This window comes from Haemaphysalis longicornis, unplaced genomic scaffold (assembly GCF_048455015.1).
Source record: "Haemaphysalis longicornis isolate Haplotype H1 unplaced genomic scaffold, Haemaphysalis longicornis Haplotype H1 scaffold_10, whole genome shotgun sequence".
NCBI classification, from domain to species: Eukaryota; Metazoa; Arthropoda; class Arachnida; order Ixodida; family Ixodidae; genus Haemaphysalis; species Haemaphysalis longicornis.
In genome coordinates this window covers 139,455,460-139,470,208 of record NW_027526204.1, presented here as the reverse complement: position 1 = coordinate 139,470,208, position 14,749 = coordinate 139,455,460, and the positions used below count along the sequence as shown (strand labels likewise).

General features: G+C 47.4%; 1 protein-coding gene across 8 annotated transcripts in view; it reads right to left on the bottom strand.

The window, feature by feature from the left end:
- Window positions 1-14,749, bottom strand: part of LOC144159464 (uncharacterized) — a 286,980-nt gene that overhangs the window by 59,349 nt on the left and 212,882 nt on the right. For all 8 annotated transcript variants that reach the window (XM_077690975.1, XM_077690970.1, XM_077690976.1 and 5 more), the window contains exon 4: window positions 10,538-10,571. In XM_077690975.1, the coding sequence (XP_077547101.1) occupies window positions 10,538-10,546 (9 nt within the window). In that variant the 5' untranslated portion in view covers window positions 10,547-10,571. The remainder of the gene's footprint in view (window positions 1-10,537; window positions 10,572-14,749) is intronic.

Here is a 14,749-nt window from a genome sequence, read left to right as displayed (position 1 = left end):
CCCTGCGACGCGTTACCAGATGGCGGCCGAGTTTGCGCGCCTGCCTGTGTGGGTTTGAGCGCGAATTTCAAGAGTCGAAAAAAAAAAAGCGGGTTTGCGTGAACGTGTGCCTGGTTTCGGTTGCGTGTAGTATGTAGACGACAATTCAGCGCGTGTTGGTGAAGGTAGTGCTGTGATGTCTTTTCCTTCGTTTTTAGGTAGAGTGAACTCTCGCTATAACGAAATCTTATTTGAATTGTCTGATTTACTCGAAGTTTTCCACGGTCATAACAGCAGTGCAGGAAAAGCAAACGGTCAGAGCTTTAACGAATTACCGCTTATAGCGAAGTCAGTTTTCTTTACAGGGAACTTGGTTATAACGCGAGTTTATTGTAAGTCAGGATCGTGAAGTTTTATTGCCTAGTAAAAGTAACAAGGTTTAGTTACAGTCTTCGCAACTAAGCTTTTCAAAAGAATGTATAACAAAATCAATGAGAGGCACATGGAATTCATCTTCCCGTCTAAGTAAGGCTGTCAACTTCTCTAAACAGTGTAAAGTTCTTTAAACAAGATTCCCGTCTACTCAGTTATCACACGTGTTTACACCTGAGTATGATTAACTGCCATTTGAAAAGAAAACATTCCGTCTGCAGGAATAACGCACCGAAAAAACACATTAAAAATCGCAAAGGTGGGCGCACACACCCGATGCCTAAGCCTCAGCCATCTACAGAACGACAAGTATCCCGCCAGAAGAGGGGTGGGGGGATGGGAACACTTATGATGGTGCCATGCGGAATGCCATACATGTCCAACGAAGTTATTCCTATCGGAGATTGTTCTTGCGGAAATCTTCGCTACTTCGAATACGTGTTTAGCACGATTGGGTGGAAAATTTGGAGACGGACGTCTCGAGCACAGCGTAGTTAGGGTAATTATATGCTTTAAAAAATGAGGCCTAATTTCTATTCCTGAGGAGTTGATAAGTAAACATAATGTAATGATAGCTGGCGGTATGTACGCATGCAAGCGAGGCCGCGCGTGTGTGCGCGCCCAGAGGCTGCCTGATAGAATTAAGCCAGCGCGACAGCCCATACAACACACATGCGCTTGAAAGCATTCACGCACCACGTGCACACACACGCACCCACACGGTCTTGAAACAGTGAGTGCAGACTTTCACTGCTCAAGATAATGCCTTCGCGGACCCGCGGTGGGTGCGTCAACAGGATGCCGAGCCGCGTTACAAAATGCCGGATGAACGGGATTTTGTGTACTAAAGCGTTGATTTTGCTGATAACAGAACGATCAAAGTATTTTTACAAATGCGAAATGCGCAAATCCAATGCGGCGCGATGACGACGTATACCGTAATTGTTCTGAAGTGCGCCCGCAGCAGATATCTAGGCTCTGCACGAAAAGTTTGCTTAGGGCATAAGTATAATAAGCACTTGAAGGGTCTATTAAAAAATTCCATAAATGCTGTGCTCATATTTGCCATCACTGCGTAGTTTGAGTACAACTCCACTATTTTACCGTCTGTTTGCTTGCTCGTTAGCAATTATTTCTTTGCTCGTTTGTTTGTTTGTTTGTTTGTTTGTTTGTTTGTTTGGTTGGTTGGTTGTTTGTAGGAAATACAGTGAAATTGTTTCAGTTTGAGGTATTACGGTTTCACGAACGGACTATCACAGTTCAGGCATTTTTTTTAAAACACAGAACACACATCCACAGTCCACACAGATGGAACCTTTAAGGTGCCATCGAGTGGAATTACAGGAACCGGAAATCTGCATCCCGTGAGACTGTTTAGCCAATCAGTGTGAAGCGTGAATGCACCGTGGTTGGCGGCGTTAACGTTTTGCTTACTCCCGAGTGCCATTTGGATTAGCATCATTGGTGTTGTGTGCTCTATGAGCGCAACGCACCAGCGGTGTGTCATGTGCGGGTATGGCCGCTTTAAAGACGACCGCCATTCTTCAGCTGCCCAAACGCGAAAAATGTTGTACATATCTGTCATTCCAATAAACCAGCCAAAAAAGAAGTGTCCCTTTATCAACAATCAGTATATAGAGGCAAATCCATACCAAATTACTCAAACTAGTGGAGTTAATCATACATTTGACTTCGAGCAGCGCGAACTAAGCGTGACGCGTAATTGCGGCGACATATCCGTACTAACTACAGAGCAAAGTTATTTTAATTAGGGGTACCATATTTTCGCGCGTATAACCAGCACCAAAAATGCGAAAATTTCAGTGGCAAAGTAGGGGTGCGGATAATGCGCGGGGTTTTTCTTTTAGTGCAGCTTCACGGCAATGCTCATTGTGCCGTGAAGCTGCACTGCGCGTTGTGCCGTGAAGATGACCTTGTGTACAACAGTGAGGACTGCGGCCCAAGTGATAGCTCTAGCGAGAGCAGTGACACTGAGTGAATTGTGACTTTCGCCTTGCAGTCAGTGTATTGAACTTACTAAATATACGCTTTTTCTGTCTACATAGTATGTTATGTGTCGCTTGAGCAGTAGCTCTGGTGCAGCCTTTCCTATATCAAACGTGCGGGCAATACGCAAGAATTTTTTCTCCCGCGGACTGAAAGGGGGGGGGGGGGGGGGGGGTTGGATTATACGCAGGGGCGGGTTATACGCGCCAATACACGTTACAAGGGTTTCTACGATAGCAAATGAAACAGAAACAAAACAACGCGTTAAAGAAACTGAGGCCAGTCGCACTCTCCCACCAGGTCGCGCGCCAGCAGTGCGAGCGCGGGAAAATTGAATGGAGAAAACCGGTATTGCATTAAAAATGGGAGGAGCGCGAGGGACGGGGAAGAGCTCGATGGGTGGAAGGGGGGAAGAGTAGAGCGTGTTACGTTGCAGCGGTGGCAGGAAACTATCGTGTTCCGACAACATTTCGAGCGGAGGAAGCAGATACGCAGCCAATTTTTTATAGAGCAAGACTAGGCGCACTCACTGGCTGCTTGGCTATCTCAAGACTGAAGTGATAACCTTATTTTAAATATGCCTAAGCATTTCTATGCGCAGACTCAACAAGGAAACCCTTGTTTTTTTTTTTTTTTTTTTTTTTCATCTGTGGCGCTTGATGCGTCGCACTCTTGCCGTCTGCAAGCATGTGGAGGAAGCAGAAGCCTCGTCTTTAAAGGGACTCCGAAACACTGCCGATAAACGCTTTCACTCTTTCCTTCACGTCTGGAAGCACTGCGAAAACTACAGTTATCGCCAGCACGGAGCGACACTGCGTGATTTGCTCGTCGCAGCATATGCGCCTTCCGTTTCTGCTTTGCTTTTGTGGCTTTCTATTTAAAATGAATATCGAGTGCGTTCATTGCTGCAACTGAAAGGAACCAGGATAATCGCCGCTACGCGCTGTAATGGCGCAAATAGAGCGCTCAAAGAATGACAGGAAAAAAGCGAAAAAACTTTTCTTGGCAAGTTTCTAAGTTATCTGATCGGCACAGAACAGTAATTTTTGGCTGAGGTAATTTGTGACCTCTTAGTCCGTGTAGTGAGTGCGTTTGTTGACTACGTTCTGAAAGCATTTAGAATATAAAGAAAGGTAAAAAAAAAGTCTCGCTCTCTTTAAGCGTAGAAGGCGACAGCGTGATCGGGACCCGTTCCCATCGCATGAAAACTTTCTGAGCGGAGCAATGATTTTCCCCTCCTGTTCGCATGTCATCTGTTGCAGCAGCGTCTTACGATCTCGGGGGTTTCCGTAGAATTTCTTGATCTCGCCAATTTCTCAATCATAGTCAACGCCACCGACGCCGCCGGCTTGCTTGCGGCCAGGGTGTTTAAGGTTACGCGTTAAAAAATTTATTGAAAAGGCAGTTGTGCTTTCATATTTTTACGTGTAACCTCCTATATAGCCCTTGAGAAAGTGTTTGTATGGCAATGCGGTGGTGTATGACACTAAAGCATACTTTAGGAGGGCCCAGTGTATACAGGAAGTTTTGGAGGTACTACTAAGTAAAAAGCGCTACGCTCTTCATACCTCAATGCAAAACAGCTTATTGGGCCCTGGAAGTATGTCTTCCCAGTAATGCAACTGTACGCAATAGTAAAGCTGACTTGAACGGGGCTTGGCGTATAGCCTTACGAATTCATGGGACAATTCCTACTGAAAGGTTTCTACAAATTTTTTGCACAGCCTACCCTAACTGAAAAATCTCCCCCCCCCCCCCCCCCCCCCCCCCGAGCTTGCACTCTACGTGGCGCAGCAAGAATTTTGCATAAAGTTTCCGTATTAAAAGAAAGGCATGCATTTCGATCTTGCTTAGTCAATTTGCTTGTCTGACTTGAAACGGTGTTTATTCTTTTATTTGAGGAATGACTTGGAAGTGCAGACAGGGAATCTCTTGAGGCTGGAAGGAAGATCAGATCAGACGTGCAACGTGTCCTGCTTGCTGCTGCAGCTTTGACTACAGTGCTTGCGGGTGACATGTTGAAAAACTGTGGCCATCTCTACACATTTATTTTTTTCGTTAAGACATAGTAGCCAACGGTTTTCTCGGACTCCAAAGATTCGGAATTGCTCCGGACTTTCCCTAGGAGCCATTGGTTGTCCCATAGCAGTCATGTATGTGAACAACGAATATTTCGGACAAAATAAATCCAAAAGTCCGATTTTCCCGACACCAATTTCTGCGACAGAACCATGGTGCGACTCCAGGACGACGCCATTTTGAATCCTAGGCCACCGACTAGCTTCGAATTGGACGGAGTATTGGCTTGACGGCCGCCGGGGTAACAGACTTTGATCTTGGAGGCCATAATTTTTCATGCAGTCTGCGGTGGAAGTAACCTCGAAAGCCGGAAACGGTTCATACTTGGTAAGTCAGGCACCAGGTGACACTGACTTATCAGCAACACCATCATTAGGTTTGTCCCGGACCATTCGCGATCCCTTCGGTAATATTTAAATGAAAGAAAGTTCGTTTTTGCGACTCGCATATTTTTCGGACTGCTTTCTTATTCGAACTATTTTTCGTTCCCCTCCAGGTCAGAAATATCGGTCGGATACTGTATCTTTCTTTCGCCGAATATCCAATTGTGTATTTTCGGAATGCGCCCACCAGTCGTTGTGAACTTGGTGCCAACAGAGAGTTCTAGCATAGTGGCTAGCGTACGCTACGCTAGGGTCGACGGGGGCCGGAACTCAACTGGGCAGGCGCGCATTCGTACAGCGGGGACGAGCGTCCCGCCTCGCCGAGCCCGCGCATTCGTTCCGGTGAGGGGTGACCCCCCTCGCCGTGCCCACGCACGCATGCGCAGTCGGGTCCCGCTATTCGTCAAGCCTAGCGTAGCGTACGCTAGCCACTATGCTGGAACTCCCTAATATATTTTCCTCTTTTAGAGGATTGTAGGGGTTCTGAAGTGTGATCAGCGCAAATTTTGACGAAGGGCGGAGGAGAGGATGTACACATTGCCAACGCTGTGCATCTCATCTCTGGCCTTCGTCAAAATGTCCACTGTTCACGCTTCAGTACCTAGACACCAACTAGCTCAACACGGTACCTTATAGCACGGGTTCATTTTCGAGCGACTAATAATTGCCCATTTTTCAGCTACTGAAGAATTATAACAAATTTTGGGGGCTTTTCTTTTAAAATGTCGCGAAACTAAGCAATGTCCGTGGCCGATTATAGCGCTTCCGCAACGCACGCATCCAAAAGATAAATCGCAAAACGTCGGCGCTTTTGTCCTTTTCATATTGCCGATTACGAGCACGGCATCGGTACATGGCTGAAGATGGGCAGCTCGAGGTTCTGCCGACAACCAGATAGACGGCAAATAAAAATAAAAACACACAAACGTGACAGGACATCGAAACCACGTTTGATTCCAGAACTCCTGCCAGACTCCTTCAATTCATAATTCAGGGCGGGTGGGTGCGGTTGCTGGGTCGATATGGACTGCATTTTTCCCAGACTTCTCACTTGCCTGTCCTTTCCCCCCCCCACAATTTGTCTTTTTTTTTCTCCCAGCTAGCTAGGTGCCTATTATTATTATTAGGGTTATTAATGCATCCCCTCTTAGTGTATAGTGTATCGCCATGATGCCCATCTATAAAATGCGCGAGCGTCTGGGCTGTCACCCAACCACAGCGCGCTACCGCGCTGACGTAAGGTCAAAAGCGCAGCTAGGAAACGTCCGAATGCCGTCGTGGTGCCGCTACCTACACCAAGGACTGAGCGTCAGCCCCGACTGCAACTGCGAAATAATTCCGTGGTGCCACAAGGGACGGGAGATGCGAATTCTACCCCCACACCGTGACTGGGCTTCGCGCCCCCCTCCAGCCCCGGTAACCAGCCGGTGATGCCGGCCCTACAAGTTTCAGCTGTGGCCAGCTCCCAATGTACGTGGCCCAACGCCCCCAAGGCCCAAGGCTTTCATATCGCACCTCGACCAGAGAATGCGTCTATGGCACACTTAAGTCAGTCTGATTTGCTGGTCTGACAATACCGCACCTGTCCCATCAAACAAATCTCTCCACACGAAAGCAGGTATACGAGGTGTGAACTAAGAAGGCATGCCTTCTTGTCTGTACGGCGTTTCTAAGCCTTGCACGCCGTCTCTTTGGCGTACGTGCTGCTACCGCCTGCGCGCACGCTACCGAAGCAGCGCTGGCGGGTTGTGGTCGGTGTGTGTGTGTGTAGCGCTTGCAGGAGGGAGAAAAAGGGGAGGGGGGGGGGGGGGGGGGGAGAAAGGGTCGGTCACTGGCGGGAGAGTTGAGTTGGTAGTGCGGGGGAGACCATGACTTATTCACGGGCGTCAGACGCTGTCTGAATTTCGATTCGGTCCGGCCGCGGACGCCGGCCAAGTTGCCGCGGCGTCGACGCGCAGCGTTGGCGTGTCAGCCGCCGTTCACGGCGGAAGAACACGTGGCTGATCTGCCGGCAGGCTGGCCCGCTATACCGTCGGCCAACTGACCAACCGGTCGACGGAAGTGCGTGCTCGGCTGGAAAATAACCAAATATGCACGAGGGAACTGTCCTACTTACTAATCGTTACGGGTGCTAAGCTTACACCACTTGAAAAGAAAGTATTGCGGCACTCTTTCATATAAAACGAATGAGGAAGTAATTTTAGTAAGCATATCATTCCGGGATGTGATGTATGAGTGCATATGTTGTGGAGGAGAAAATGACCCCGGAGAAGAGAAGACGACGACAACGATGATGATGATTTGTTGCAGAAGAATACGTTTTTGAGCATGTTGGTACTCCGATATGGAATACATTACGACGCGAAGGTTGACGGAGACTTAGAAGGAACGAAAACTTAGAAGGGCAGCGTTTGTCCCGTGTTCCAAGTATTCGTCAACCTTCGCGCTGTGGTGTCTTTTATAGATGATGATCATGGCGGTGGCGCATGGTCGTGAAAATCGCTGCAACCATTCCCGCAGGTTGTAAGAGCAACCGAAGAAAGCTTTGGTCACGCTCCCTGGGGACGATGTTCTGGACGAAAGTCTTTTATACATGGTCTGCACTATCAACGTTGATTATACAACAAGCTCAGTATGTGGGGAAACGCTACCAGAGGAAAGAGTAAGGAAGACGGAAAGGCTGACTCATCTACGCCTGATGCAGCGGGACAAACTGTCGCAAAGGGGTAGTCGCGGAAGGAGGGGGAAATCCAATGAAACCGGAAGTACCCAGGAGACTAGTTTCCTCTTTTCCACTCTCACCCTACGGAACAGGTGTCAAGTTGAGGAGATTTCGTGAGGACCTTGCAAGACCGTTGGAAGCCAGTGTAGAGGCTTTTTAAGAGTGCGCGTCAAAAATGGATGGCACTGAAGTTTTTATTTCCGGAAATACAACCGGATTGAAACATCGTAAACGAATGCCGAAGCGCCACTTTGCCGCGAAGAATGGTGAGAGGAATGGGGAGTGAGGTTCTGGCAGGCTGTGCTTTGAACTCTAGCCCCCTAAGTAGTTTTTTTATTACGCCGCGCATAAAGTAACTCTTTAAGTACCAACTATTATTGCAGTGCCCTTTGTCCTAGTGCGGAGTTCTGGAAGAGCTGGAATGTGGAGCGTGGTGAAGTGGTCTTCATCCTATCGCTCATCGCTCAACAATTTGCCTGTGTGAAAAATAAGAGCAGATTGACGGTTAGGCAGGACTACTTCCTCCCCCCGTCCCCTCCACCTCCCCTTTTCCCCATCAAGGATTCGAAGGTTTACCAGTTGTATTATGTCTGCCAGCTATTCCACTTTTAGCGGCGTTCCTTTTCGAGCCTTTCATCCGGAGTTAGGAGTGCGGACATGGCACGGGGCAAGGTATAGTCCCACCTTCCACTTCCCTCATCATCGACCTCCCTTACGCTGAATCCCGCATCCTACTCTGATCCCATCCTCCTCAACAGTCTGTAGCGCGATAAAAGGCAAGGAAAGAAAAAGACCAATGTATTCGCCTTCTCTCTTTCTCTCCCCCTCCTACCTCCTCCTCCTCCCCATCTTTCATCTCCCACTTCTAACTCCTTTTAATGGTATCGCGGTTCCCCCTCTTCTTTGATAACCACAGGTTATGAGCCCAATTTTTTGGTAATTTGATTTTATGTTTTATTTCTAAACGCGGAGCACTGGTGTACTGCCGCGTGTGACGTTGCCAGACTAAATAAATGTCGTTTGGTTGGCCTCCTTGGAGATAATTTCGAATCATGCTTCAAATTTTCAGTTGAAATCCAAGAAAAACCAGCGAATTCTTCATTAAATTGCAGACCTGGGGTGATTATAATATTTTCTTAGTACATCACGCGCAGTGGATGACGGGCAAGACGAAGACGATTCGGAAGCTGACTCTCTCCTACAATAAATGAACTCTCGCTCAAGTGCACTCATGTGTAGCTTAAGCTATCCGACGCAATTGTTGTATTCAGTCGTCGTATCTGTTTTTAGCGGAGAGGGCAACGTGATACAAACAAAGCCCCTCTCGAATCACGTGACGTACCGCAGACCGAGTGCAACTACAATATAGGGGATAAATTTATGGGGTCCGTTATGTTTCCCAAGCGAGGTAAATTAATTCCATCTCCCAACTGTTGTGCTTGAAAACTTGGATACATCACCCAGCCAGCTCTATAGATTTTGGCACTAATAACCATACCCACAAACACCATCAAACTTTTAGAAGAAGCACGATTTTTAGTGGTGCGTGATGCATTATTGTATGTAATCCATTCTCCAATACTCAGCGAGAAAGTGCGAGCGCGATTGAACACTCGAAGAACAGCAATCGCAGAAATACAAGTCCAACAGTGAGCGGGAAAGGTGCCGTTGCGCCATTTTGTACTGAGGACATTGTGAGTTCTGCTGCCTGTAATTTTTCGGTGTCACGCTATGGCTGGTATTCAATGGGGTGGAATGCATGCAGGCAACCATGCGAGTGCGCCGCCATATCTGTGGCCAAGCGTCTGTTGCTAGGCGACGTTGTGCGCACGGCCCCCAGATCAGGCACCTCTATTCTCCTCCATGCAGCCGTGTGAATGCGCCGTCACTCGTTACGTCGGGCTCCGTGGGATGGCGGTACTTGTCCATGTCCGTGGCGCATCGGCAATGTCTGTGGCCTTTTCAAGTGTTGCCAAGCGAAGAAATTGACCGCTAAACTTTTCAACGAATACCATCTATACGCATCTGTCGGCAACACAAACTACATTTTTTAAGGGGGCCAAAAAATTGTTGCCCTCCCCTTTTCACCCCCCTAAAGACTGCTTGAACATTATGTGGGAGTGCTTGCTGAGTGCACCCCAGCCCGTAACTATTATGCGGCGGTTTTTTCTCCCTCGTGCTTGTGATCAGCCCTGGCAGCTTGTCCAAGATAGTTATAGTTATATTCATCCACCTGTTTAAGCATTTATCACCTAGGGTAATAATGACACTTTATGAATATATGTTTAACATTAAATTCAATTTCCTTTTATTTATATTTAACCTTGCGAGAAAGTTTTCTGAGTAAAATTCTGGAAGCACTCTGTACAGGTGTTTGCTAGAACAAGAAAATGTCGTCTGCAAATATGACGCAGCTCAGAAATTCCCCATTCACAGGATCGATTGTAAATAATTTTGTAGAACCTTTGTATACACATACCTCTGGAGCACACTGCCGATATGGCAACACTCCTGCCCGCGTGGTAAGTTTTACAGCAACATGGTATGCGCTCCAACGTTGTAGGAAGCGGATAACAAGACCAAATTTCGGGTTCTATGCGATGAAGGAGAGTTTATCCCATGCGGCACACCGCATGAGCGGACCGTGAATTAATTGAAGACACTTTTTTCTTACTTTTTGAAGTTCACCGAAATATCGCTTGTATAGGTTTTTTTTTTTGTCAAGTCCGGGCGTAAGGTGGCCGGGAATCAAAGCCGGTACCCCCTGCACGCAAAGGGGACCACAATTCGTGGCACAACGCTTTCTAGAGAGAGCGCGGTGACGTTTTCTATAGTCGCGGCTGAGTCACCTCACGGAAAAGGTGAAGTGCGAGAAGTGGACGATACCTTTGGGTGTAAAAAAGAAGTTGTCAAGGGGTAGCCGCAGCAGTCTTACCTTACTCATAGTTTCCCGGTCCAGTTCCAATTATCTAGGGAAGAGAAAGAAGCGAGGAGAACGAAAGTTAGGAGGCGAAAGAATTTTCAGACAGCACTTTTTATTCTTCTCAGAAGAAAGCGCTCGACGAAAACAACAAGACAAACGTCATATAAGCTCAGCTAAAAATTTGTCAGCTAACAATCAAAACCAGATAGAAAAAAAAACGCATGCAACGGTAATGGTATCCGTACAAACCAAGACCTCTTTGTCGATGCGAGGGCAAGATGATTACAGCAAACTTCCGCCGTCTGGTCATGCAATGCGTCAAAGACCGCTAATGCATTGCGGCAAAGTTTTTCAACTGATTTAAACCAGACACGACCGTAACGCCAACACCGCCCGACTTCCACGAATTTCTAAACCCTGTGTCTACAGTGCCATCCGACGACACTATAAGCGCTCCAGTAAAGTGACGTCCGGTCGCGTTATCATGCATAACGCCACGTCTGACACTACTCCGCACTCCCGAACGGGTTTAAACTGGTTTATGTAAAAACTCTAGGCTTTCCTTGACGTAACGTAGCGTGGCCGACCTAATGTAACCTAACTTAACGTAACCTGACCTAACCCATGTAACGTCATGTAACCAACAGAAAATAATAATTGAGAAGGCCGAAAAACTAAATAATAACCTAAAACCTAAATCACGAGAATAAATATCGAAAAAACAAAAACTAAAGAGAAACCACGCTCGCTCTGGACTCCAACCTCGGCACTGCGGATCACGAGGTTAGGGCGTAACCGCTAAGCCATTGCTAGGCACACGTCACACCACGCTAGCCCAGCCTTAACAATACGAATGGCGTAGGACGGCACTCTAGACACGGCGAACTCTTAAAATATGTTGAAACATCGAAGTTGAGCGCACAGGCCTCCATCACATACACGAGGAAAACGAAGTGCACGCGGGGCACAATAAGTACGCGCAATTGTTGCTCTGGAATAACAATAACAACAAGAAAAACCGCAGCAACAGCGGTGACCACCCTCAAACGCTTATGCAGGACTCAAATAACAACTCGAGAGTGGTGAAGCGGTGACGCAAAATCCCGGCTGGTGTTCCCGCGGCAGCACCAAAGCGGTTTGATGCGTTGGCCCTACTCAAATGGGCCCGATGGGCGCAGTACGCAGGAAAGGCGAATTCGCGGCAGGAAGACCGACTTACGTGAGTACTCGGAGAGTGCTGTGAACATGAAGGCTCGTTCGTGGAGCGTTAAACTGCCTTTAGTCCGAATCGAAGCAAGAAAAATACGGGTCAAGAACAGAAGCGACAGCACTCAGCTCGTGCGCGCAACTTTGAGTTGGCATCGTTTTCTTTCTCTAAACAGGGGAACACGTTGGGCGCGTGCTGGCAGTCCTATGAAGCGAGAAAATAGGCTCGCCGAATTGTAAGGAGAAACAAAGTAGCAGAACTAATTTAAGGGCAGAGAAAATACCGAAAGGAGGTACAAAATAGAACAAAGAAGCAATTGGTTGCAGTTTTGGGGAACTGAACAAATTCAGCTGCGACGAATGCCCCTTACATTTCCAGAAAAAAAAAATGCCCTGTGCATGTGTTGCCAAATCGTTGTTGTCGGCAGTTGTGCATACCACGACTTCTATTGCGGCAAATTAATAAATAATAAATAATTATGTATAATTAACTAACATTTTAATTAAATGCTGTATCACGCGAAAAAGTCAACCAGGAATTTGGAAACCATATTTTGAAGCAACAGATTTATTTGTTTCGAAGGTAGTTCTCAAATTATTACGGCTTTGGAAACGAAAGCCATAGGACTGCAAAGTATGTCATGCACAGCACGTGCGTGACGTGTCCTTGCTCTGGGCCCGGGGCGCGTCTTGCAGTTGCACGCCTACCTTTTCATGTCGCGCTTGAAAAGATAGGCGGACAACTGCTTAACGTACCCCGTGCAGCTGTTTCTACGGATTGAAGGAACGTCGTCACCTTTTCCCTGATGGTGTCATGAATTCTCACAGTCGTTCGGGGCAACATTTTCAACAAGCTTTTGGGCCCCTGTAATTCTAGTGCCGGACGAAAGGACTTGTAGAAAGTTTTTGAATTTAGTTCCGTTGAGTTTCTCGTAATGAAGCCATGCATTCTTCCCCGATGTATGGATGCCATGAAACAACAAGTCACTTTTCCCCACTCCCGAAACATGTAACGAGATAGTATAGCATATGTTGTTCCTACAAAACAGCGAGCTGCTCTGAATTTTGAGCGATGTCAAACTAACTGCTAGTTTGCATGCGCGCGGACTACCTTGATGTGGATGAAGATAGTCCTCACTCACTTTCATGACCTTGCAGCATTGGAAATATCGCCAGTTTCTTGTCTTTTTTTATTTTCTCGGCCTGTGGTTAAGAAGTAATAAACACGTGTACCGCTAATCATTAGCGAGAAAATTGACAAAGCATGCCGTAAGAGTATTGATAGCAACAATATACTTTCCCATCGCAAGCGCTACGTTAAACGGAAACAACAGGCCGAACTTCGGACGAGTGGAGGACACGGCATATCAATCCTGTAAACCCATTTTTCCTCTGTCCTTACCCAAAGGCGCCTTAGGCCCCCCAGTGGTCATAATAAAGGAAAACGAGACGAAAATATTAACATTCGGGACCTTTAGCTACAAACTGATCAATGATACCCCAAGAGAGTTTCTAAAAAACCTACCCAAAGGCTTCATCAATTCATGGACCCAATTCATGCTGTCTCATGAGAACACGACACACGTGTAAATTGTCAGGGAGGAACATGCAACACATTTTTAGTACGACGCCTGGCCGCATCATCGATAAAAATACACCGCGCCCACTGGCAAGCTATAAAAGCAGCGAAATAGGAAGCTTAAACACTTATCCGGCGTACGTTGTAAGCCCTCATAATGATTTTCAAGGACGCGCCTTTCGCAGTCACATGGTAACTGCAGCGCAGTAAAAATAGTGTCCGTGTTCTTCTGACTGCTCCGCATAGAAATACAACACGGACGTTGCGCTCCACAGTTGTTTTTTCGCGTCTGGTAATGAGCTCGAAGAGTCACTATTTATTGATTGATTGATTGCTAACGGCATTTCGTTCTTATTGAGGTGATGACCTGTGGTGTCCGCCACAGGTCATCCACATCGAATATTTCCTTCTAGTTTTACCGCTGTTATTAGCGGCAGGCTCAAATTGAACTTCGTCGGTAAAAGACAGACAGACAGACAGACAGACAGACAGACAGACAGACAGACAGATGGACGGACGGACGGACGGACGGACGGACAGACAGACAGACAGACAGACAGACAGACAGACAGACGGACGGACGGACGGACGGACAGACAGACAGACAGACAGACAGAGAGAGAGAGAGAGAGAGAGAGAGAGAGAGAGAGAGAGAGAGAGAGAGAGAGAGAGAGAGAGAGAGAGAGAGAGAGAGAGAGAGAGAGAGACAGTCATTTCAACTGAGCTCTGTTCACTAGGCATCCTTTGGTCACTGTTTTATGTCTGGTTGTGTTTAATGAAGCGTTTGTTCGGCTTCGGACACTGAAAAATGAGTTTTATCCTTTCTTCGACTTCCATTCTTGATTTTTCATCATCATCACCATCCCGATCATCGTCGTCGTCGTCATCGTCGTCATCATCATCCCAACAACAACACTCCTGACCCCTACATTCCCTTTATCAGAGCTATGGTCACAGCGCCTGACATATACACCTGTTTCAACCCTCTCTAATTACACGGCAAACAACCCGTGATCCTTGAACCGAGGAAGATAAATGAAGAACACCTGAGTTTGTCTCAGCGTTCCGAAAGTCTCGCAATGGGTGGCGCGAAGGGTCTCAACACTCAAACTTTGAACTGAGCGCCGTAAATCACGAACTTAGCAGCTCGCGAGACCAGGGAAGCAGTTCTAGCATGCAACTAAACGCCCACCCCAGCGGCGTTTTGCTTCAGCCCCTTGTTTGGAGTCTGCAGCACAAGCGCATTATTTGTTAGAAGGCTGCGAGCGCTTTCCAGCCGTAGCTTCACGGGCAGTATCGGGACAGCCGAACGCAAGAGTGCACCGCACTTACGAAAAAGTTAGACAAAAATAAGTCCAGCGAGACAGGGAGAGAGCACGTGCTGGTGAAGAACTAACGCGCCCACGCGAACCCCCACAGCCAGCAAACACGGTCGCTTG